The sequence below is a fragment of the Rhincodon typus genome, chromosome 5, assembly GCF_021869965.1.
Source record: "Rhincodon typus isolate 14 chromosome 5, sRhiTyp1.1, whole genome shotgun sequence".
Classification (NCBI taxonomy): domain Eukaryota; kingdom Metazoa; phylum Chordata; class Chondrichthyes; order Orectolobiformes; family Rhincodontidae; genus Rhincodon; species Rhincodon typus.
Genome location: NC_063336.1, coordinates 72,900,887 through 72,925,588, shown reverse-complemented (window position 1 = coordinate 72,925,588; position 24,702 = coordinate 72,900,887). Strand labels below are relative to the sequence as shown.

General features: G+C 42.2%; 1 protein-coding gene across 1 annotated transcript in view; it reads left to right on the top strand.

Moving 5' to 3' along the window:
• Positions 1-4,239: 4,239 nt before the first annotated feature.
• Positions 4,240-24,702, top strand: part of znf512 (zinc finger protein 512) — a 28,264-nt gene continuing 7,801 nt past the window's right edge. The window contains exons 1-9 of the mRNA XM_048597069.1: positions 4,240-4,261; positions 4,349-4,465; positions 11,156-11,280; positions 12,328-12,414; positions 13,975-14,073; positions 19,330-19,497; positions 20,321-20,515; positions 23,597-23,698; positions 24,317-24,379. Of these exons, the coding sequence (XP_048453026.1) occupies positions 4,240-4,261; positions 4,349-4,465; positions 11,156-11,280; positions 12,328-12,414; positions 13,975-14,073; positions 19,330-19,497; positions 20,321-20,515; positions 23,597-23,698; positions 24,317-24,379 (978 nt within the window). The remainder of the gene's footprint in view (positions 4,262-4,348; positions 4,466-11,155; positions 11,281-12,327; positions 12,415-13,974; positions 14,074-19,329; positions 19,498-20,320; positions 20,516-23,596; positions 23,699-24,316; positions 24,380-24,702) is intronic.

Sequence of the window (24,702 nt, the reverse complement as noted above, 5' to 3'; positions counted from 1 at the left end):
ACAGTGGTTGAGAACGCCCTCGACCGTGTCTCCTGCATTTCCCGCAATTCATCCCTCACACCCCCTCCCTGCAATAACAACCAAAACAGAATTCCCCTCGTCCTCGCGTACCACCCCACCAACCTCCAGATCCAACGTGTCATCCTCCGACACTTCCGCCATCTGCAATCCGACCCCACCACCAAAGACATTTTTCCCTCCCCACCCTTATCTGCTTCCCGTAGGGACCACTCTCTCCGTGACTCCCTTGTCTGCTCCACACTCCCCTTCAGCCACACCACACCCGGCACTTTTCCCTGCAACCGCAGGAAGTGCTACACCTGCCCCTACACCTCCCCCCTCGCCCCCATCCCAGGCCCCAAGAAGACTTTCCACATCAAGCAGATGTTCACCTGCACATCTGCTAATGTGGTATACTGTATCCGCTGTACCCGTTGTGGCCGCCTCTACATCTGGGAAACCAGGCGGAGGCTTGGGGATCGCTTTGCGGAACACCTACGCTCGGTTCGCACTAAACAACTGCACCTCCCAGTCGCGAACCATTTCAACTCCCCCTCCCATTCCTCAGACGACATGTCCATCCTGGGCCTCCTGCAGTGCCACAACGATGCCACCCGAAGGTTGCAGGAACAGCACCTCATATTTCGCTTGGGAACCTTGCAGCCCAATGGTATCAATGTGGACTTCACAAGCTTCTAAATCTCCCCTCCCCCTACCACATCCCAAAACCAGCCCAGCTTGTCCCCGCCTCCCTAACCTGTTCTTCCTTCCACCTATCCCCCCCTCCCACCTCAAGCCCCACCTCCATCTCCTACCTACTAACCTCATCCTGTCCTTCCTCCCTGGACTGACCTATACCCTTCCTAACTCCCCACCTACACTCACCTTTACTGGCTCCATCCCCGCCTCTTTGACCTGTCTGTCTCCTCTCCACTTATCTTCTCCTTTATCCATCTTCTATCCGCCTCCTCCTCTCTCCCTATTTATTTCAGAACCCCCTTCCCCTCCCCTATTTCTGAAGAAGGGTCTAGGCCTGAAACGTCAGCTTTCCTGCTCCTCTGATGCTGCTTGGCCTGCTGTGTTCATCCAGCTCTACACCTTGTTATCTCTGGTATCATCTTTAAACCCATCACATCTGTGCTTGGAAATATTTATCAGTGGCACTTACAATCTGCAATGTAGAGATGAAACATTTGATACAAAAATGTTAGAACACACATGACAGAAGTATATGCCAACAAAATAATGTTTTGGAAATAAATGCAAGAATACAATTCATATATTTGACTTCAAAATGGAGACTGAATTATGTCTCTGACCCCTGCTCCAAATGGCTCGAGTACTCTAACCACACTTAAGCTAGGCCTGAATTTTGCATTCAATAGTGAAGGAACAGTACTTGCAGTTCACTGCACTAATTGCCCACATTGTTTCTGGGCTTTCGAAAGTAGAGTTGCTTTCATTAGGGGCACCATCTACAGGGGATTTCTGGTTGATGAGCTTTGCTGTTGTTTGTATTGGTCAGCCACACACCAGTCAGGTTGGAGAACCCTTGCTGAGCCATGTAGAGTCTAGGTCAGGAGTTATAAATTAGATTTAAATCATGGACAGAAATTTAAGTAAAGGTTGGGAAAGATATATTGCATGGAAATAGAAGGATTTTGAAAAAATTCTGTATTCTGATTCTGTTGAAATACGATTCCACACTTGTTAAAAATACATTTTCAGAACCAAAGAGATTGTCAGAAATTATGACTGATCATGCCCTTAGAAGTTCATTTAATCTGAGTATAGAAGCTCCAAATCTTTTTGGTATATTTATTATGTAACTGTTGGGTAAGTACAACTTCATAACTTTGAATCAATTTCACTGCTGAGTCTATTGGTGAGATGTTGACGGCGATCACGGCATCTTAGTCCAAAGCTTCAGATTTCCCTGTCGAGTTCAATCCTGCATGTGTGCATCCTCTTGAAGTTGTTGTCCAATGTACTTCAAAACAGCAATAAGCATTGTTAACCTCACCATTATTAGAGTCATAGAACTGTACAGCATGGGAGCACTTTTTGGTCCAAATCGTCCATGCCAACCAGATATCCTGAATTAATCTTGTCCCATTTGCCAGCATTTGGCCCATATCCCTGTAAACCCTTCCTATGCATAAACTAATCCAGATGCCTTTTAAATGTTGTAATTGTACCAGCTTCCACCACTTCCTCTGGCAGCTCATTCCATATATGTACCACCTTCTGTGAGAAAACTTTGCCCCTTAGGTCCCTCTTAAAGCTTTCTCCTCTCACCTTAAACCTTTGCCCTCTAGTTTTGGACTCCCTCACCCCAGGAAAAAGACCTTGGCTATTCACTTTATCCATGCCCCTCATGATTTTATAAACCTCTATAAAGTCGGCCCTCAGCCTCTGACACAGCCGGGAAAATAGTCCTAGCCTGTTCAGCCCCCCACCTGTAGCTCAAATCCTCCAACCCTGGCAACATCCTTGTCAATCTTTCCTGAACCCTTTCAAGTTTCACACATCCTTCCTATAGCAGGGAGACCAGAATTGCACACAGTATTCCAGAAGTGACCTAACCAATCTCGTGTACAGCCACAACATGACCACCTAACTTCTGTACTCGATGCACTGACCAATAAGGGCACACCTACCAAAGACCTCCTTCACTAGCCTGTATACCTGCGACTCCACCTTCAAGGAACTATGAGCCTGCACCCCAAGGTCTCTTTGTTCAGCAACACTCCCCAGGACCTTACCATTAAGTGCCTAAGTGCTGCCCTGATTTGTCTTTCCAAAATGCAGCACCTCGTAATTATCTAAATTAAACTCCATGTGCCACTTCTCGGCCCATTGTCTGATCTGATCAAGGTCCCGTTTGTACTCTGAGGTGGATAAATCCCTTGGACCAGATCAGGTGGACTCTTGAACTCTGTGGTAAGCTAGGGAAGTGATTGGGCCATTTGCTAACATAATTGTATCATCAATGGTGAGGTCCTGGAAGACTGGAGGTCAGCTAACGTTGTGCCATTATTTAAGAAATGTCGTAAGGAAAAGCCAGGGAACTATAGATCGGTGAGCCTGACATCAGTGGTGTGCAAGTTGTTGGAGGGGATCCTAAGGGACAAGATTTTCATGTATTTGGAAAGGCAAGGACTGATTTAGGGATAGTCAACACTGCATTGTGCATGGGAAATTGTGTCTCACTAACCTGAGAGATTTTTGAAGAAGTAATGAAAAGGATTGTTGAAGACAGAGCAGTGGACATGATCTATATGGACTTCAATGAGGCATTTGACAAAGTTCCTCATGGCAGACTGGTTAGTAAGGTTAGATCCCATGGAATACATGGAGAACTAGCCATTTGGATACAGAACTGACTCAAAGTTAGTGGAGGGTTGCTTTTCAGACTGGTGGCCTGTGACCAGCGGTGTGCGGCAAGTACCAGTGCTGGGTCTACTGCTTTTTGGCATTTATATTAATGCAAAGTCTGGGCCTTTGTATTAATGCAGTATTAAAAGTAAAGTCACCATAGTCCTACCGGTCAATAGGGCTGCTATCTCATTAGAGAGAGATGACAGGTGGGTGTTTTAACCTGAGGGGTCGTCATTTCTCAGCCATGGCGAGAGGTTGAGAAGGCGAGGCCTTAGTGTTAACTATAGCTGCTGTGGGAGTTGAACCTATGCTGTTGGTGTCTCTCTGCATTGCAAACCAATGCTATATTAACTCAAATTAGATTGACTCTGTGAATAAGTAGATAGTCTGACATCTTGTGGTGCTCCAGTGATACTCCATTGTGGTTTTAAAGCTACACTTATGTCTAACAATCAGAGAATCCTTACAGTGTAGAAGCTGGCCATTTAGCCCATCAAGTCCACACCAACGTTCTAAAGAGCATGACACCCAGATCCAGCACCACCCCCCCCCCCCCCCCCCCCCCCCCCCCCCCCACCCCAGCCCTCTGCTACTGTATTCCTGTGACTCTGCATTTCCCATGGCTAATCCACCTAATCTGCTCATCCCTGGACTGATGGATAATTCAGCATGGCCAATCCACCTAAACCTGCACGTCTTTGGACTATGGAAAAAAACTTAGAGCACCTGAAGGAAACCCATACATAAAGTGAGAACGTGCAGACTCCACACAGTCAGTCACCTGAGGCTGGAATTGAACGCACGTCCCTGGCGCTGTGAGGCAGCAGTGCTAACTACTAAGCCACCGTGCCACCCATAATGGCATATACTTCTGTGTATGGTAGGTAACATGTACCTTTCTTTTAGTCTAGAATAATGTGCTTGGATACATATTACTGTTTCAATTTATGGTACTTTTTATTTACAGTAACAAATAAACAGGATAAAAAAAGAAAATCCTTTAAAGTCAATACCAAAGCACAGAAACCAAAATCCAGAAATCGCTCTCAATATGTGAGAAAGGATCCCCCTTCATATCCAGCAGGTATGAGGTAAATGCTGCTGAGTTGAAAGTAACTTGTCTTGGCTGAGCTTAATAGCAGAAATAATATGTTAAAAATTATGTACATATTAACTGGGATGCTTAATGACAGAATATAGTAAAGAAACATGAACTATCTACATGGTGTGAGGTGTAACAAATATCATGCTTGGTCTGTAATTATTGCTGGAGGTAAGCTTTCTAATGATTTGACTGCACTGCATTGAATTTAAAAGGCTTAATCAATTTCATTTATCTTTTGCTGATCTAGCTGACGTGTTTGCCAGCTGCTTTTGATTTTTGTATGGTCCACAAAAATCTACAGCACAAATATTTGATCCATGCTGCCGACACAGCTGTAAAACAGTGAAATCCAAAACTCTCTCACTGCCTCTCTTTTAGCTCTGCACTTCAAAATACTTATCCAATTACTTGTTTGTAGTCACTATAGTTGATGCCTCAACCACTCCCTGTCCCAACCCATCTCTCAAGTTCTCTGAACATCTATATAATGCTGTTTTCCTACTCTCATTCAAAATATTTTAATTTGATAACTCGTCTATGCTGACTCCCCAGCTAGTCTATCAAAATCGTTCATTATTTTAAAATAATTAATTACTCTGCAGCTTCTTTGATCCAGTGAAAATAGTCCTGGTCTTTCACATTTCTACTCATTAGAGTTTATCATGCCTGTTGTCAATCCTGGCTGAGAGTGCTGTTTTGATTTGATACACAGGCAGCTTGTTGGCTTTACCAATAATTGTGTGTATAAGGAGTGAATGGGAATTAGTTCAAGCCTTTGCTTGAGTAGATTGAAGTGAAGTAGTAGGCCAGATCTCCTTGTCATGGTTGGTTGTATTCCATGTAGCAAGTTTCTTGTGTGGGAGAAAGGTGAAAGTGTTTGTATAAATCATGAAGGATCTAAATGAGAGGATTATTGGTTTCCTCTCCTTCCATCAGTTTATTAATTCTGTTCTTACTCTTTCCTTTGATCTTGATTTCTTGTAATGAGAAATGACAGGAGGTGGAGGGTGTAGGTAGTGTCCTGAATGTAGCTGGACCAGGGGAGAAAAAACGGAGTCAAGGTAAGTGGAGATGAATTCAGTGGGGCAGCTGGTAACCATCTCGGCAGTGACATCTATTTCAAACTCACTGACTCCCATAGCTACCTTGACTACACCTCCTCTCACCCACCGTACCACAAGAATGCGATCCCATGCTCCCCAATTCCTCCGCCTCCAATACATCCACTCCCAAGATGGAGCATTCCACTCCGACATCCCAGATATCCTCCTCTACTTCAAGGACTGCAACATCCGCTCTCTCCCCACCTCCCCCCCCCCCCTCCCGCCCCAGCTCTGGTGATTCATAATGCCCTCAACCACATCTCTTGCTCTCAAAACCTCTCCTCCCAACAAAAATAAAGCCAGAGTCCCCCGGTCCTCACTTACCACCACATCATCCTCTGCCACCTGCAATCTGACCCCACCATCAGAGAGATTTTCCTCCCCACCCCTACCTGCCTTTCATGGGGATCACTCACTCCGTGACTCCTTTGTCCGCTCCGTGCTCCCCACCAACTCGACCATACAGGGCACCTTTCTCTGCAACCACAGGAGGTGCTATACCTGCCCTTGCACGTCCCCTCTCACCTCCGTCCAAGGCCCCAAACAATCTTTCCAAATCCAACAGACCTCTAAGTCCTCCAACCTGGTCTACTGTATCCATTGCTCTCGATGTGGTCATTTCTACATCGGTGAGACCAAGAGCAGAGTTTGTGACTGGTTCGCAGAGCAGCTGCATTCTAAGCTGTCATCAACAACACCTTCCAGTTGCCAACTGTTTTGTTTTCTTTATTCATTCACGTAATGAGGGCGATGCTGGCTAGGCAGCATTTATTGCCCGTCTGTAATTGATCAGAGAGCAGTTAAGAGTCAACCACAGTGCTCTGGGTCTGGAGTCACATGTAGGCCAGACCAGGTAAGGATGGCGGTTTCCTTCCTTAAAGGACGTTGGTGAACCAGGTGGGTTTTTCCAACATTTGACAATGGATTCACGGTCTTCATTAAATTGTTAATTCCAGATATTTATTGAATTCAAATTCCACCATCTGCCATGGTGGGATTCTAACCTGGATGCCCAGAACATTATCTGGATCTCTGGATTAACAGTCCAGTGATAATACCACTAGGCCATCACCTCCCCATGACACCCCCCACCCCACCACCACCACTCCCTTGGTGACATGTCCATCCTGGGCTGCCTCCAGTGTCACAATGATGCCACATGCAAATTGGAGAAACAACACATCCTATTCCGCCTTGGGAGCTTACAGCGCAATGGCCTCAGCATAAAATTCGCCAGTTTCAAAATGCCCTCATCCCATGTCCAACCCTCCCTCTCATTCCTGCCTCCTTGACCTGAAAGAACCAGTCCATCATCTTTCTCATCTATCCGCCCCACCCTTACCACTGACCAATCTACACTACCCCTGCCTGCGTCCACCTATCACTATCCCCCCTCCCTTCCCCCCCCCCCAGCCCCACCCCCCCATTTATTTCCGAGCTCCCTTCCTCCTTCCCAGCCCTGATGAAGGGTGTAAAACCAAAATGCGACTTTCCTGCTCCTCTGATGCTGCCTAATCTGCTGTGGTCCTCCGGCTCCACACTGTATTGACTCTCCTTTTAGCTAACACACTCCAATCCAAGGAACATCCTGATAAACTTCTCTTGTACTCTCTTCAAAGCCTCCACATCTTTCTTATAGTGTAGCAATCTGAACTGTACACTGTACTCCAAATGTCGCCTAACTAGTTTTATACAGCTGCAACGTAATTTGCTCATTTTTATACTCTGATGCCCTAATCAATGAAGGCAATCATGCCATATGCTGCCTTTACCACCTTATCCATTTGTATTGCTTGTATCCAGAGAGCTATGGACTTGAACCCCAAAATCCCTCTGTATATTAATGCTCCTAAGGGTCTGGCCATTTCCAGAATACTTCCCTTTTGCACTTGACCTCCCAAAGTGCATCAGCTCACACTTGTTCGGAGTAAACTCCCTCTGCCATTTCTCCATGCTGCTTTCCAGCTAATCTACATCCTGTTGCATACTTTGATACCCTTCCTTACTATCCAAAACTCTACCAATTTTTAGGTCATCAGTAGGTTACTAACCAGACCACCGACATTTTCATCCAAATCATTCATATATATTACAAAACAACAGAAGTCCCAGCACTGATCCTTGCAGATCACCACTGGTCACAGATCTCTTGTCAGAAAACTAGCTCTCCTCAATTACGCTGTGTCTTCTGTGGACAAGCCAATTTTATGTCCAATTTGCGATTTGATCTTTTGGACCAACCTGCTGTGACGGAACATGTCAAATGCTTTAATAAAGTTTACATAGATAACATCCACTGCCTTACCCTCAACAACCATCTTCATCACTTCCTCAAAAGGCTCAATCAATCTTGAGACAAGACCACCTCTGCATAAAGCCATGCTGACTATCCGTAATAAGTCCATTCTTCTCCAAATGTGAGTAAAACCTGTTCCTAAAGATCATCTCCAATAATTTCCCTACCACTGATGTAAAGCACACCGGCATATAACTTCTTGGATTATGTCTGCCTTCATGAACAAAGGATCAACATTGGCTATTCTCCAGTCGTATGTGGCCTTGCTTGTGGCTAGAAAGGATACAAAGATCTCTCAAGGCTCCAGAAATCTCCTCCCTTGCCTCCTTCAGTTTCCTGGGATAGATCCCATGAGGTCCTAAGGTCTTAACTACCTTAATGCTTTTCAGGACACCCAACACTTCTTTCTTCCTTAACATGGACATGCCTCAGAGTATCAACAGACCTTTCTCTGTACGTACCGTGTCTCTCCCCTTAGTGAATACTGATGCAAAGTATTCATCAAGGATCTCACCCAATTCCTTTGGCTCCAAGCATAAATTCTCTCCTTTGTCCTTGAGTAGACCTACCCTTTCCCTAGCTACTCTCTTGTTCCTAATAAAAGGGTAAATGGTTTAGTAGTCTCCTTAATCCTACTAGCCAAGGACATTTCATGGCGCCTTCCAGCCTTCCTAATTTCTTGAAGTTCTTTTTTGTTTCCCTTGTACTCCTCAAGGGCCTTGTTTGATTTCAGTTTGCTAAACCTTAGATATGTTTCCTTTTTCTTTTTAATTAAACTTGCAACATCTCTCATCATCCAAGGTTCCTGAATCTTGCAATTCTTATTTTTCATCCTCACAGGTCCTGACCTCTAGTCAACTGGCTTTTGAAAGGTTACCACATGTCAGATGTGGATTTACCTTCAAGCAGCTGCCCCCAGCCTTCCCCCTGTTTCACATTTTCATCTGAGGAGCAGTCTAATCCTTATCGATAGCTATCTTAAAACTTTTGGAATTATGATCACTGTTCCCAAAATTCTCCCCACTGAAACTTCAATCACCTGACCAGGCCTATTTCCCAATACAAGGTTTAGTATGATCTTTTCCCTAGTTGGACTATCTACATATTGTTACAAGAATGGTTCCTGGATACACCTAATAAATTCTGCATCGTCTAGGCACCTCGCGCTAAGGGAGTCCCAATATACCAGTGAATATGGGGGAAATTAAAATCACCATTACAACAACCCTGCTGTTTTTACATCTTTCCCTCATAGGGATGGAAATAGGGATGATCCAGGAAACTACAGACCGGTGAGTCTCTCAACGGTGGTTGGGAAGCTATTGGAGAGAATTCTTAGGGATAGGATATACACACATCTGGAAAATCATGGCCTAATTAGTGACAGTCAGCATGGCTTTGTGCAGGGCTGGTCATGTTTTATTAACTTGATTGAATTTTTCGAGAAGGTAATGAAGGTGATTGAGGATAGAGCAGTGGACGATGTTTACGTGGATTTTAGTAAGGCTTTCAACAAAAGTCCCTCATGCTAGGCTCATCCAGAAGATTAAGATGCATGGGATCCACGGTGTCTTGGCTGCGTCGATACAGAATTGGCTTCCCCGTAGAAGACAGAGTAGTGGAGGAAGGGTGTTTTCGGGCTGGAGGTCTGTGACTGGTGGTGTTCCGCAGAGATCCATTCTGGGACCTCTGTTGTTTGCGATATATGTAGATGACTGGGATGAAAATGTAGATGGGTGGGTTGGTAAGTTTGCAGATGATGCAAAGATTGATGGAGTTGTGAATAATGTAGAAGGTTGTCAAAGGATACAGCGGGATATAGATCAGTTGCAGATATGGGCAGAGAAATGGCAGATGGACTTTAATCTGGGTAAGTGTGAGGTGCTGCATTTTGGGGGATCAAATGTTAAGGAAAAGTATGCAGTTAATGGCAGGACTCTGAACAGCATTGATGTACAGAAGGATTTTGGGGTTTGAGTCCATAGCTCCTTGAATGTGGCCGCGCAAGTAGATAGCGTGGTAAAGAAGGCATATGGCCTGCTTCTCTTTATTGGTTGGGGAATTGAATACAACAATCAGGGTGTCATGTTGCAGCTTTATAAGACTTTGGTTAGGCTACACTTAAGAGTATTGTGTTCAATTCTGGGTGCCACATCACAGGTAGGATGTGGAGGCTTTGGAGAGGGTGCAGAAGAGGTTTACCAGGATGCTGCCTGGATTAGAGGGTATGAGCTATAAGGAGAGGCTAGAAAAACTTGGCTTGTTTTCTCTGGAGCTGTGGAGGCTGAGGGGAGATTTGATGGAAGTCTGTAAAATTTGAGATGCATAGATAGGGTTGACAGTCAAATCTTTTTCCCAGAGTTGAAATGTCTGACACTAGGGGGCATGCATTTAAGGTTAGAGGGGGAAAGTTCAAAGGAGATGTGGGGGGCAGGTTTTCTTACCCCAAAGAGTGGTAGCAGTCTTGACCGCGTTGCTGGGGTGATGGTGGAGGCAAATACAATAAGGACATTTAAGGGACTGTTAGATAAGCACATGAATATTCAAGGAATGGAGGGATATGGACCAAGGGCAGGCAGAGGGATTAGTTACGTTTGGTGTCTTGTTCTGCACAATATTGTGGGCCATAGGGCCCTTTCCTGTGCTGTACAGTTCTATGTTCTGTCATCTGTTTACATATTTGTTCTTCCGTGGGCAGCCTATAGTATAAACCCATCACAGTGATTGCACGTTTCTTATTTCTAAGTTCTACCCTTATAGCCTTGCTGGAAGAGCCCTCCAAGGTGTCCTTCTTAGTACAGCTGTGACATTCCCCTTAATCGGTAATGCATCTTCCCAACCCCTTTTACATTCCTCTTTATCACGTGCAATATCTAAACTCTGGAATGCTGAGCTGCTAGTCCTGCCCTTCACTCAACCAAGTAATTTAAGCCTTATGCGTTTAAAAAGTCCATTCACTCTTTCACATTTGTTGGAGTTGAGTTTTTAAGAAAATGTCCAGTAGAGAAAAGAAACCCAGTGTTTATTTTTTTGATGAGGGAATAATGAAAAGTATTGACAGATGAACAGAATTCAGTAGTATCTTGATCTGACAATGGCTTTTTAAAAAAAAAAGATATCTGTCATCTGCATTTGACTCTGCGTTCCTAAGGAAGTGAAATGAGGGGGAGACTTAAAATGTTAACTCTTCTGAAATCAGTTTTAATTTAAAAGGTATAAAATTTGCACATGAATTATTCTGAGCTTTAACTAATCACATTTCATTTGCAGGAAGTCTGGAGGAGCACTGGTGTCTGGAAATTCTGGAAAAAGGAAAGATTACATGCCCCACTTGTAAGGCTGTCATGAGGAAGACAGTAGAAGGATTGAAAAAACATATGGCAAACTGCAAAGAGGTGCCTATTAATTTCATGATATAAGATCTCCCAGACGGAGTGAAATTAAGTTGGCATGTCCTGCTGTAAACTGGATTGATTAACTTAAATCCAAGTAATTGCATGGTAGGGTTGTGACTCCGTGCAACTGCGGCAGGCAGTTTATTTGCAAATTATGGATTTGGTGGTAACAACAAAGTGAAGTTGGCATTGTATTGTAGTTACTTAGGTCCTGAGTAGCAGAATTATCTCATTACACCAATTATCTTTCTGCCTTGCATTCTCCTATCTTTGAACAAGCCTTTGGTCATCTGTCTGTATGTGCCTCTATATCCAATAACCTATTCTGATTTGTTATTCCTCTTAAACATGTTAGGACATTTATGTTAAATGCACTTAAATGGTAAATATGAGTGTTGTCCAAATGATAGTATTCCATCAGTACTGGACTGAAGTGTCAACTTGAACAATGGGCTGACATCAGAGGGGTGGAGTTGAACACATAATTTAGCATTCAGGGTGTGAGAATACTGCCATTAAGTCATAATTGACGCCCATCTTCTCTACAATCCTTTAGAAATACAATCTTATCACCATCCACTATTTTCTGCTGCTGCACAGCATGCAAGAACCTGGACAACTGTCAAACTACTGACGCTAATGATGTCAGACATGTAACCAAATGAGCAGCAGGGAGTGTTGCATGGATGATTGACTGATGGCTCCATGGTGTAGAAAAACTTAATTTTGAGTTCTGGATATCTTGGCAATATACAGTACCTAATATTTGAAAGATAAGAAGGGTCCAGACCCGAAACGTCAGCTTTCCTGCTCCTTGATGCTGCCTGGCCTGCTGTGTTCATCCAGCTCCACACCTTGTTATCTATATTTGAAAGATGTTGTAGTTCATGACAGTGTAACAGACTTTTCTTTTAAAGTGAAAACTTAGAAATGCCAGTTGCATTTTTGTTTCAAATTGACCAATCATATCTACATTCTTTATAATAGATTAAGCTCACAACAACATTTTGATATTGCGGTTTCTAAAGGTTGCGCTTTTTCTTTTAGGAACCCTTTGTTTGCCAACACTGTGGGAAACAATTGAAGTCTCTAGCTGGACTCAAGTACCATTTAATGGCAGACCATAACAACATGGTAATCTAAGTAAAGCTTTGACTGTTCTTTGCTATCGTAACTCATGACTGAATTCAAATGTTTCGTTTTAGTCGTATATTCCTGTGTTAAACCTATGTTCTTAGGTTAGGTTTGAGATACAGTGGTGGGCTTTCTGGACAGCAAACTCAGTCAAATACCAAATAGCATGCTTATTCTGAATCTTAATCAAGTGATAGGTACTGGTCCTGAGCTTGTTTTAACATCCTTTTTCATGTAAAATAAATAATGGTGTTCTGTCTATTAGATTTGAGAACTCCTGAACTTTGCCCAGAGTGAAGCTAGTTGACCTATCTGTTGTGACCTGACATCTACCCATTTGGGACCGCTTTGCAGAACACCTACGCTCAGTTCGCAATAAACAACTGCACCTCCCAGTCGCGAACCATTTCAACTCCCCCTCCCATTCCTCAGACGACATGTCCATCCTGGGCCTCCTGCAGTGCCACAACGATGCCACCCGAAGGTTGCAGGAACAGCAACTCATATTCCGCTTGGGAACCCTGCAGCCCAATGGTATCAATGTGGACTTCACAAGTTTCAAAATCTCCCCTCCCCCTACCGCATCCCAAAACCAGTCCAGCTCGTCCCTGCCTCCCTAACCTGTTCTTCCTCCCACCTATCCCCTCCTCCCACCTCAAGCCGCACCTCCATCTCCTACCGACCAACCTCATCCCGCCCCCTTGACCTGTCCGTCCTCCCTGGACTGACCTATCCCCTTCCTAACTCCCTACCTACACTCACCTTTACTGGCTCCATCCCCGCCTCTTCGACCTGTTTGTTTCCTCTCCTCTATCCCTCTTCTATCCGCCTCCCACTCTCTCCCTATTTATTTCGGAACCCCCTTCCCCTCCCCCTTTTCTGATGAAGGGTCTAGGCCCGAAACGTCAGCCTCTCTGCTCCTATGATGCTGCTTGGCCTGCTGTGTTCATCCAGCCCTGCACCTTGTTGTCTCAGATTCTCCAGCATCTGCACTTCCTACTATCTCCATTTCAGACCGTTTAGTTTGGCACTTGGCATTCATACAGAAAGAACATGTGTAGATGGCGTGAGCATCTTTATGGTGGTATGATCCATGTCTCTATGTTCCTCTCTCATCATTTTGTCAATATCATCTAAGGTTCTTATTTAAATTGTCTATGTATAAAATGTGAATGGGAAAAATTCAAAATTGGTCCTGATGATTTTTACAAAGGCAGCATATAGAGTTTGAGTCAGTGTCTGGGTCATCAGTTGTGAGGAAAGGATCATTTTTCTAGTCTTTGGTCTCTGACATGAGTTCAAAATTCATACTTCCAGAAGGCAATTTCAGATCCAGTCAAAAGCCTATTGTGCTGTTCTACAGCACTATATCCCTTGAATTCAAGTCTCTCAGATTACTAACTGTAAATCGGATATAATTTATTTTAATCTGTTTTCGGAATTGAGAACAGGAACCGTGTGAATTCAGGACTTGACCATTGCTATTTGTTTGGTGTTGACAAAGTACACATTGGTGTTATTCTGGCATTGTAAAACTTTCGATATTTGTATCTTTTTCAGCCAATTTTGAAAGATGGGGATGTAGTTGATGAACAGTCTGAGAGAGACAGACTTCGAAAGGTGTTGAGGAGAATGGGCAGACTGAAGTGTCTCCGTCAGGTAGGAGCAGAAAATATTGAATACAATTACTACTGCCTTTTTAAAGTAAACTTTTTTTAATTTAAAATGTTTGAACTGATTTATTTCTTTAAGTACATGAGAAATATTGAAATAGTAGTTCAATTTTGCAGTGATCTTATTTTATACTAGAGCATGTATCTTTATACTTGAGTATTTGAGCAATTTTTAAAAGTCGGCTTTCCGTACAGAATATTAAGTGTATTATTTGAAGAGGAACCATTAATCTTGTGGTGTGTTGGTATGTGTTGACTGTCCTCTAGTTTAAGGCTGCCATGTTTGCAGTGTTTATAAGAGGTAGTGAACCACTATCTATTAATGTGCCTCAACCCCCAGTATCATTTTTCTTTTACAGTGAAATCAGAAAATATAGGATGTGTAAGGATGTGCATTTAAGTGCATGTTCCTTGCTCAGTATGCATTGGCTGTCTGCAATTTCAGCTCTGTAACTGGTGAACTGGAAGAGCTGGGACATGGTTGCTTTGCTCCAGAGCTCTCTCTCAGTAAAGGTGGTGGGGTGTTACAAGGAGCAGCATGGATCTTGCAGCTGCTCTTGGGATTGCAGGCTTAGTTAAAGAATTATTATAGTTTGTGTTTTTTTTTAGTTATTATAGTCATTATAGTTTACAAATATAAGATTTTTTTTCCATTTTGTTTTATTAACATTCAAATAAAACAAAAAAAGCAGTGACTTTTTTTCAAACGAAGATAAGTGTGGAGCTGGAGGAACACAGCAGGTCAGGCAGCATCAGAAGAGCAGGAAAGCTGACGTTTCGGGTCTGGACCCTTCTTCAGAAACGGGGAAGGGGGAAGGGAGCTCTGAAATAAATAGAGAGGAGGGGTGGGGCTGGGGAAGATAGGTGGGATGGTGATAGATGAGTGCATTTAGGCAGTGGTGGGGATTGGTGAGTGAGGTGGGAGGGGCGGATAGATGGGGGGGGGGAAGATTGACAGGTCAAGGAGGCAGGGATGAGAGGGAGGGTTGGTCATGGGATGAGGCCAGGGGTGGGGCGATTTTGAAGCTAGTAAAGTCCACATTGAGACCATTGTGTTGTAGGCTCCCAAGGTGGAATATGAGGTGGTGCTCCTCCAGTTTCCGGGTGGTGGTGGTGGTGTGACACTGGAAGAGGCCCAGGATGGACATGCCGTCCAGGGAATGGGAGGGGGAGTTGAAGTGGTTCGCGACTGCAATGTGTTGTCGTTTGTTGCGAACCGAGCACGGGTGCTCTACAAAGCGGTCTCCAAGCCTCCACTTGGTCTCACCAATGTAGAGGAGACCACATTAGCTAATGTGCAGGTAAACGTCTGTCTGATATGGAAGGTTTTTTTGGCTCCTTGGATGGAGGTGAGGCGGGAGGTGTAGGGGCAGGTGTAGCACTTCCTGCGGTTGCAGGGAAAGGTGCTGGAGGTGGTGGGGCTAGTGGGGATGTGGAGCGGACGAAGGAGTCGTGGAGAGAGCGGTTCTTACGGAAAACAGATAAGGGTGGGCAGGGAAATATATCCTTGGTTTGGGTCAGATTGCAGGTGGCAGAAGTGGTGAAGAATTATGCATTGAATCCGGAGGTTAGTGGGGCAATACGTGAGGACAAGGGGGATTCTGTCTTTGTTTTTATTGTGGGGAGGGGGTTATCTCTGACTCCAGTATCGGCAGTTCTTACTATCTGAGGTTTTTTCAAACGAACTTCTTAAAAATTTTTTTTTAGAAGTGTCTACAGTGAATGGCTAAGGTTTTATTGTTCTTAATTAGACTTTTTTTGCATTGCATATGTTTTTTTTGAAAAAAATGTAGTTTTTTTTTTAAAAATAAGGACCTCTGTTTTTGTTCCAGAGAAGTTTTTTTTTCTTTTGAGCAGTTTATTGAAGAGGAATCATTTTTATTCAGCTAATCAGCTGAGTGGTTGATTTTTTTTATTTAGTTTTTACATGTTTGATATATATATTTTTAATTTTTTCCATTTCAGCATTATTTTCTGTAAGTAATGAACGATAGTCTATTTTATATATAAGGTGTTATTGAAACATTGTTTTTTTAGGCCTATTGCTACTAAAGCCACGTATAAGGTACAGACTGAGATGGCTAGTAGATTTAGAAAAGTTGTTACCTAGCAGGATCAGTCAGATAGATGGGTGCCTGACCGGAAAGGTAAGGAGGTAGTTCAAAAGTCTCTGGTGACTATTCCTTCATCAAATAGATATTCAGTTTTGGTTCAGTTGAAGGGGATAGTCTCTCAATGAAAATGGAAGGACCAGTCAGTTAGTGGACACTTAGAATGATTCTTATGTTAGGCAGCGTTTGACAAGACTTAATAGAATTATTGTTATGGGTGACTCTCCTGTCGGGGGCATAGACAGGCAATTCTGTGGCAGAGTGTGTGAATTTAGGACAGTTTGTTGCTTTCCTGGTGCTAGGATTAAGGACGTTTCTCAATGTTTCAAGTATATTGTTAAAAGTAAAATTGAGAAGCCAGAAATTGTTGTACACATTGGTAGGAATGACATTTTTAGGGAAAAGATTAAAGCAGTACAGAGGGAATTTAAGAGGCTAGGTAGGTTTAAAAAATAAAACCTTTAAAAGTATTAATTTCTGGTTTACTCCCAATGTCAAACTCAAACGAGGGAAGGAACAAAAGGTTGAAGGAGATAAATCAATGGCTGAAGAGCTGGTGTGTTGTTCAGGGATATTATTTTTTTGGACAATTGGAATATCTTTTGGGATAGAAAAAACCTAAAACTGGAAAGAGACCAATGTTTAGCAGAGATATATGCTCATTCTATTAAGAGAGACTTTATACTGATAAAGAATATGAGTGGAGGAATTCTAAGTAGCAGTGTAAATGGATGGATTGATGGGGTAGGTTCTGAATGTGCGGAGAGCACATTAAATAGAAAAGAAAGACGAGAGAGTCAGAGTATGTAATAACTGGAGAACTAAATTGCATTTATTTCAATGCAAGGGGTCGTAGAGGTAAGGCTGATGGACTTGGAGCATGTTTAAGAACATGGAATTAGGACATCATAGCTATTACGGAAACTAGGCTGAGAGATGGACAAGACTGGTAGCTCAATGTTCCCAGTTTTAGAAGCTATAGGAAGGATAGAAAAAGGCAAGAAACTGGGAGGAGGCTGGTGTTCTTGATATAAGGAATACACTGTTGCTGTAACTAGGGAAGAAATTACAAATAAGAAAGGAAAGATCACATTTTGGGATTGTACATTGTACTATATACACACGCACAACCCAAAAAACCCAAACCCCCCCCCCCCCCCCCCACACCACCACCACCAAAATAGTAAGAGACATTGAGAAACAAATATGTCGGGAGATGTCAGATGTACGTAAGCATAATAAGGTTGTAATAATGAAGGATTTTAATTTTCCAAATATTGGCTGGGACTACCATAGTGTTAAAGGTTTGGATAATGAAGAATTTGTCAAATATGCTCTCAAATTCTTTGTATCAAAACTAGTAAAACTAGACCTTCTTTTGGGCAATAAGGCAGGGCAGGCAACTGAACTAAAAGTGGGGGAGCACTTTGCGCCTAGCGATCGTAATTCTGTTAGTTTCAAAATGGTTATGGAAAACGATAAGCCTTCCATAAAAGCTAAAGATTTTAATTGGAGTAAGGCAGATTTTAATGATATGAGACAAGAACTTTCAAAAGTTGATTGGAGTACATTATTCACAGGTAAAAGGACATCTGACAAGTGGGAGGCATTCAAGAGTGTGATGATTAGAGTTCAGAGGCATTTTGTTCCTGTTAGTGAAAGGTAAAGCTGGTAAGATTAAGGAACAATGGATGAATAAAGATATTGAGGTTCTAGTCAAGAATAAAAGAGAATTTTTTTTTTAAAATATAGACATTTTGGTTCAATTGAACCTTTTAATCAATAAAAATTAAAAGCAGGAGACAGTAATGGTGGAGGATTGCTTTTTGGACTGGAGGAATGTGACAAGTGGTGTCCCACAGGGATCGGTTCTGGGTCCTCTTTTGTTTGTCATTTATATATATGATTTGGATGAGAATATAGAAGGTATGGTTAGTAAGTTTGTGGATGACCCAAACATTGGTGGCATTGTCGACAGTGAAGAAGGTGTTCTAAGATTACAAAGGGATCTTGATCAAATGAGTCAATGGGCTGAAAAATGACAGATGCAGTTCAATCTGGATAAATGTGAGGTATTGCATTTTGATACAACAAACAAGGGTAGGGCCTTGGGTACTGTTGTAGAACAGAGGAAACTAGGAGTGCAGGTACATAATTTTTTAAAGTTTGTGTCACGTATAGACGGGATGGTTAAAAAGGCGTTTGGCACACTTGCCTTCATTGTTCAGCCCTTTGAGTAAAGGAGTTGGGACATTGTTGAGGTTGTACAGAACATTGGTGAGGTCTCTTCTGGAATACTGTGTCCAGTTCTGGTGGCCCAATTATAGGAAGGATATTATCAAGCTGGAAAGGGTTCAAAAGAGATTTACCAGGATGTTGCTGGGTATGGAAGGTTTGAGTCATAATGAAAGACTGGAGCATAGGAGCTTGAGAGTCGACCTGATCTGACAGAAGTTTATAAACTAATGAGGTATAGATAGAGTTGCTGGTAGTTGTCTTATCCCTAAGATGGGGAATTTCAAGACTGGGAGGCATATTTTTAAGGAGAGAGATTTAAAAAAGACATGAGGCAAATATTTTACATGGAGGGTGGTTCGTGTGAGGAATGAACTTTCCTGATGAAGTGGTTGATGCGGGTACAATTACAATGTTTAAAAGACATTTGGATGGATATATGAATAGGAAAGATTTGGAGGGTTATGGGCCAGGAGACGACAGGTGAGACTGTGTTTTTAGTTTGGGATTATGTCTGACATGGACTGGTTGGACTGCAGGGTCTGTTTCCATGCTGTATGACTCTGTAGACAGTAGATGTCACTAGGCGGGATGCCCATCATGTAACTTTTTTTTCTTCCCCTCTCTATTTTGTGTTTGCAATTTTAAAAAAAAAATCAGTTTGTGATGCTCATTTTGTTTGAAATTGATTAAAGACTAAACACAGGTCTTAACAAAAATGTGATTATGTAATTGTTCTTTTGATGTATTGAGTGCATCAGAAATTACTCCGGGAGAGCTATGGCTGAGCTGTTTCCCAGTCTCCTCTGACATGTTTCTTTACACAGTCACATTGCTTTTTCTGTGCACTCTGTTCTATTAATTGCTAACTGTGAATCTTTCTGATCTTCATTCAGGACTGTGGTGCCAGCTTCACTAGTATAATGGGTTACCTTTATCACCTGAAGAAGTGTGGCAAGGAAGAATCCGAGTTAATAAAACAATTGTATAAATGCCAACACTGTGGAAAGTTGTACAAGTCAAAGGCAGGCCTGGATTATCATTTGAAATCAGAGCATGCCCCGGTATGTTCATATATCGTGGAGTCTTAGAATTGTTACAGCTCATAAGGCCATTAAGCCCATTACGTCTGTGCTGGCTGTCCAAGTGAGCATCTTGCCTTGTGCCATTCTCCTGCCTTCATGCCCTAATCCTACATATTCTTCCCTTTCTTGAAAAATTCCCTCCAGTTCCCTTTTGAATACCTCAATTGAAACTGGCTCCACTAACTCGGGCAGTGCATTTCAGCCCCAAACCACTCTATGTGAAAGCTGTTTGAATAGTTGGCCTTATTTCAGTTGCGTATCAACTGATTGATGCTACACATTGAGAATTTTTTACCCTTCTGCCTATTTGACTTTACGTTTGCAAAGCTTCATTAAATGGATTTATAACAAAACACAGCATTGGCACATTGATATAGCAAGAACTGCAGATGCTGGAGTCAGAGATAACAAAGTGTGGAGCGGCTTCACAGTAGGGTTATAAACCACTGAGATAAATCACTGTTCCTCCAGCTCCACACTTTGTTATCATTGGCACATTAACACTGTGTGCAATAGCACAGAATGTTCCTAGTTTTAGCTTGACTGTCTGAAGGGGCAAATGCTGAACTTTAGTCCGAGTTGTCCCTTCAAACTCCCTCCAAATGTGCAGGATTCACAGAGTTATTGAAGCCAAATCCAATTATTGTTGTCTCCCTAGCAGAGGGATCAATCTAGATGCTAGTGGCTATTCATAGTACAATTGTTTAACTTTCAACATCTGTATAAAATGCATGCATAAACAGCCATTAAGATTTCAGAACCAAAATGTTTGGTCAACTAATTCTATGCATTTGTTCACTAGTCACCAGAAATTACAGATGATGAAGCTGCTGAAAAAGAAAGTGAACCAGAAGTAGAGAGAACATCCAGCGGAAGAGTGCAGAGAAGCTCTGCGAAGCTGGCTGCTTACCACCTGCACGAAATAGTAGCAGATGAACTTGCTCGAGAATGGCCCAAGAGGAAAATCCAACGGGACCTGGTACCAGATGATGACAAGGTGAGAAAAACATTGCATAGTGATCTGGAAGTGTCACATGTTAGTGAGCATAGGAATAGAAGGTTTGATCAATTGAACATGTGGCCGGAGAATTGTTGTAGCTATCTGAGGCATTATGACCAGTTTTTGGGGAGACCCGAATACAGAACGGGCAATTTTTGATCTAGTATTGAGAAAGGGCTAATTAATACTCTTGTTGTAAGTGAGCTTTTTAACTGAGTGACCATAATATGATGGAATTTTACATTGTGCTTGAAAGTGAGGTGACAGTATTGCCCAATAGGTTTGAGATTATTTGAACTTGTCTGGATGACACCAAATTCTAGTCGAATCTACAGCGGGGTAGTGGGGGGAAAATCTTCACCTTGTGCGCCATGTAGCTGCCAGTAAACACATGCAGGCAAAGGAGGTTCTGCATAGTCAGTATGAGGATCTAAGTGCCAAATTAAGAAGCAGAGCCTCAAAGGTCGTGATTGTTGTGAACTGCCTAAGCTACGTGCAAATTGAGAGAGAAGAATGCATGACTTGAAGACTGGGTGAACTGGATTCAAGTTCTTGGGGCACTGGCAGCAGTATTGAGGAAAGTGGGATCTGTGCTGATGGGATAGTCTCCACCTGAACCATATTGGAACTGTGTTCTTGTTGACCACATAGCTAGGGAAGTAGAGAGAATTTTAAACTAAAAAGTGGGGGCAAGGGATTAAATTGGGAAGACGTGATAAATGAAAGTAGAGTCAGGGACAAAGTAAAACGTGTTTATAAGAGAAATTATATACGTACCATGTCAGAGGCTGTCAATGTAAAAGACAACCAAATAAATAAGACTAAACTTTGCAAAGAATATAGAAATGAGAAATTAAAAAGACAAGAAATCACGTGTGAGAATAGTGTCCCAGTGTGTTAACAGTAGCTGCAGGGTTGGGTGCGGCATAAAGGAAGAAATGATGAGAGCTTGTCAGATGCATGGCGAAAATCAGGAGTGGTTTTAATCTGTGCAAATGCTGAAAGTCAAATGGGCAACTGTCACCCAGATGAGTTTGCAGAATGTTGTCAGGATAGATTTTTAGAATGGCATGTTCTGAAGCCACGCAGAGAGCAGGTTATTACAGGACCTGGTATTGTGCAACAAAATGAAACTAATTAATGATCTCATTGTGAAGATGCCTCTAGGTAGCAGTGACCATAATATAATTGAATTTTGCATTTAATTTGAGGGAGACAGGAATGAGTCCACGATTATAGCCTTTAAAACTTAAAGAAAATGATGATTAAGGCATTAAAGCAGAGCTGGCTAAAATGAATTGACAGTTAAGCTAAATGATTGGCCAATTACAATACAGTGGCAAACATTTAAGGGTTTTTCAGAATACACAAAAGAAACACATTTCAACAGACAAGAAAAATTCAAAGGGGTAGACCCACTGCTCGTGATTAATGAGAGATGCTAAGGATAGTATCAGTCTAAAAGAAAAAGCAATTAATTATGCAAAGGCAGATGGCAAGCTAGATGATTGACAGAATATAAAAAGAAAGACAAAACACTCCTGTGTGTGTCTTCAAATATGCCATCTTAGCTTTCGTTTGCAAATATGATGGCTGCTTGCTGTTCCTGCAGCAGTGGTGGGTTTTACAGGGGTGAGGGTGTTAGCTGCACACCTTCCTCCTCTTTAAAGTAGGCTTGGGACTGGCTTTTGCATTGATCCTCTGTGGATTGAAAGCAGAAATACACAGAATGCTTAGTAAGGAACAGGCAGTTTTCTGAGGTCGCCGATCATGTTGCAATCAAATCTTTTTTTTGTCAGGAACATCATCAAGCAGAGCTTAGCATGTCAAAAGCAACTTACCAACTTCATTGATTTTAAGAAGTTCTTAAGTAGAGTCTGCAGCAGTTACTCAATGTCCCAGAGCAGGATTTTAACATTCACAGAGCCTTGTACTGCAACTCCAGCTGCTGCATAAGTGTAGGTACCTTGGGCGCTTCAACATCTTCAGATAAGAACAACAAGGTTGTATCCTCTCTCCATTCCTTCTCCTTTTGGCTATTGTTTTCATCTTGAAGGTGCTGGTGGGTACAGACTTTAACATCACATGATAATACCGCTGCTTGACAGCTAGATTTTACAAATGACATTACCATGGAGAATCAGTGCTCCAAGACATGACCATCAGTCTTGAGCTTAGTAGCACCATGGTTGGTCTACTAATCAGCTACAAGGCAATGATAACTTGACAGCAACACGACTCTTCCACCACCATCTGGTTTAAAAAAAAATCAAGAACATTGATCACTTGCCGTACTTAGGAAGTAACAGCTCTAGAGACAGTGATGTACAGATTGTTGTCCACTCAAAAATTAGTACAGGAACATCGATTTTTCGTTTGTCACACCTAACGCAATCAATATAGCCATGAAGCTTCCACGCTACATGCATAGATTGCAGGTGGTACTACTACATACAAGTCATAAGAGAGAGCTGCGAAGATGTCGTATCAGAAGGACCTCTTTCACCAGCATTGCCTGTTTAAGGTCCTGTATGTCGGTTGATGACACAGCATCACAGTGATGAAGAAGACTGGTTAGAGGCACATGGGGGACGTTGTGATGGAGAGACAACTGAGGCTAGGAGGATGCACATTTCATATGAGACACTGTACAATGGGGAAAGAAACTGCTCTAGTCAAAGAAGACCTGGCAAAGCACTTGAGGAAAATGTTCAAGTTACGGCACTATCTAGGCTGGAATCAAAGAGATTGAAATAGATTAGGGTCATTGTCCCAGTGATCCAATGCAAGACAATATCTAAATGGGTATGTCCACCAACTTTAGACTGTGTAAGCACAGTTCAGCAAGGAGTTCTACTCTACATGAAAGGATGTATTGATCAAATCAAGTTTGACTGAATTGAATTCTCGGTTTGAAAGGTAAAATGGTATATGCTAACCAGTTGCTTCTTATCTTCAGGAAACAGTCTTTTCAACAAAAGATTTTTCTAAAACTATTCGTAATTTGTTTTTGTCAGATCGACATCCTATATTTGATAATATGTGAAATAGTGAATATTGTCATTTTGTTTTCTTCAGCTAAAGTACACACGGCCAGGCTTACCTACATTTAGTAATGAAGTGCTCCGCAAGTGGAAGGATGAAATGAAAACTTATAAGAGAGTACAGTGTCCAAATAAGGTAAATATAGTAGCCACTTGTATCTTTTCTTATTGGTGGTTGGATGGTCACGGCCTGATTAGGGATTGTCAGCATGGATTTGTGCGCAGGAAGGCACATGTTTGCATTTGGGTCAAGCAGGCTGAGCAGTCTCCTGCACTTAGAGGGTGATAGTTTCTACTGTTGAAGGTTGCTACCATCACAGCATAGTAAGCTGGCATACCCGTAGAACAATATTTCTATGTGTCAGCTTACCTTGTTCTTCAAGGTGGCAGAGGATGAGGCTTTTGAAGGTGTTGTGAAAAGATGTATGAATGTACAACTGTGTTACATTTTGTAGATAATACACCACCGCAGCTACCAGATCAAATTTACAACCTCATTAACATGTGAGAGTAATTGTTCACCAGAAAGGAGCTGAAATCAAAGTCAGTGATGAGAGCATATAAAAATGCTGTGTTATGCTTCATCCATCAATCTGTAATTCCTTGCAGTCTGACATATTATCTTTATTTCAAATGTGTACTTCTGAGCAATTCTTTTGTCAACCTAAGGCAGAATGCCTTAATTTTCTGCATATGAAACTGAAATGTTCAAACTGACATTTGTAATTACGTTTAACAGCTAATTTTTCTTTAGGATTGTGGTTCAAATTATACGAGCATATCAGGGTTGAAGGCTCATCTCGGTTCATGCACAATGGTAAGTATAACTTTCTTTAAAGTTTGTGAAAAAGGATATTTGTTATGTCTTTCTGTTGCAAAGTCTGTGCTGAGATTTTGACCTCCTAGAAGTGTCTTAGTAGCATGCCACAATTTGTACATGAACTAACTCTAACCCTGTTGTAACTATCCAGTAGGTTAACTTTAAAGCCTGGTTCATGTCTGTTCAAAGATACTTGCCTACCATTCCCATTTTTCTTTCTTCCATTTTACTTTGTCTGATTTTATAGTGAAACCAATGACTTTTTTTGTTTTGTTGGATGTTCAAAACAAAAATGCCATTGAACTGTGACCCTGATCCAA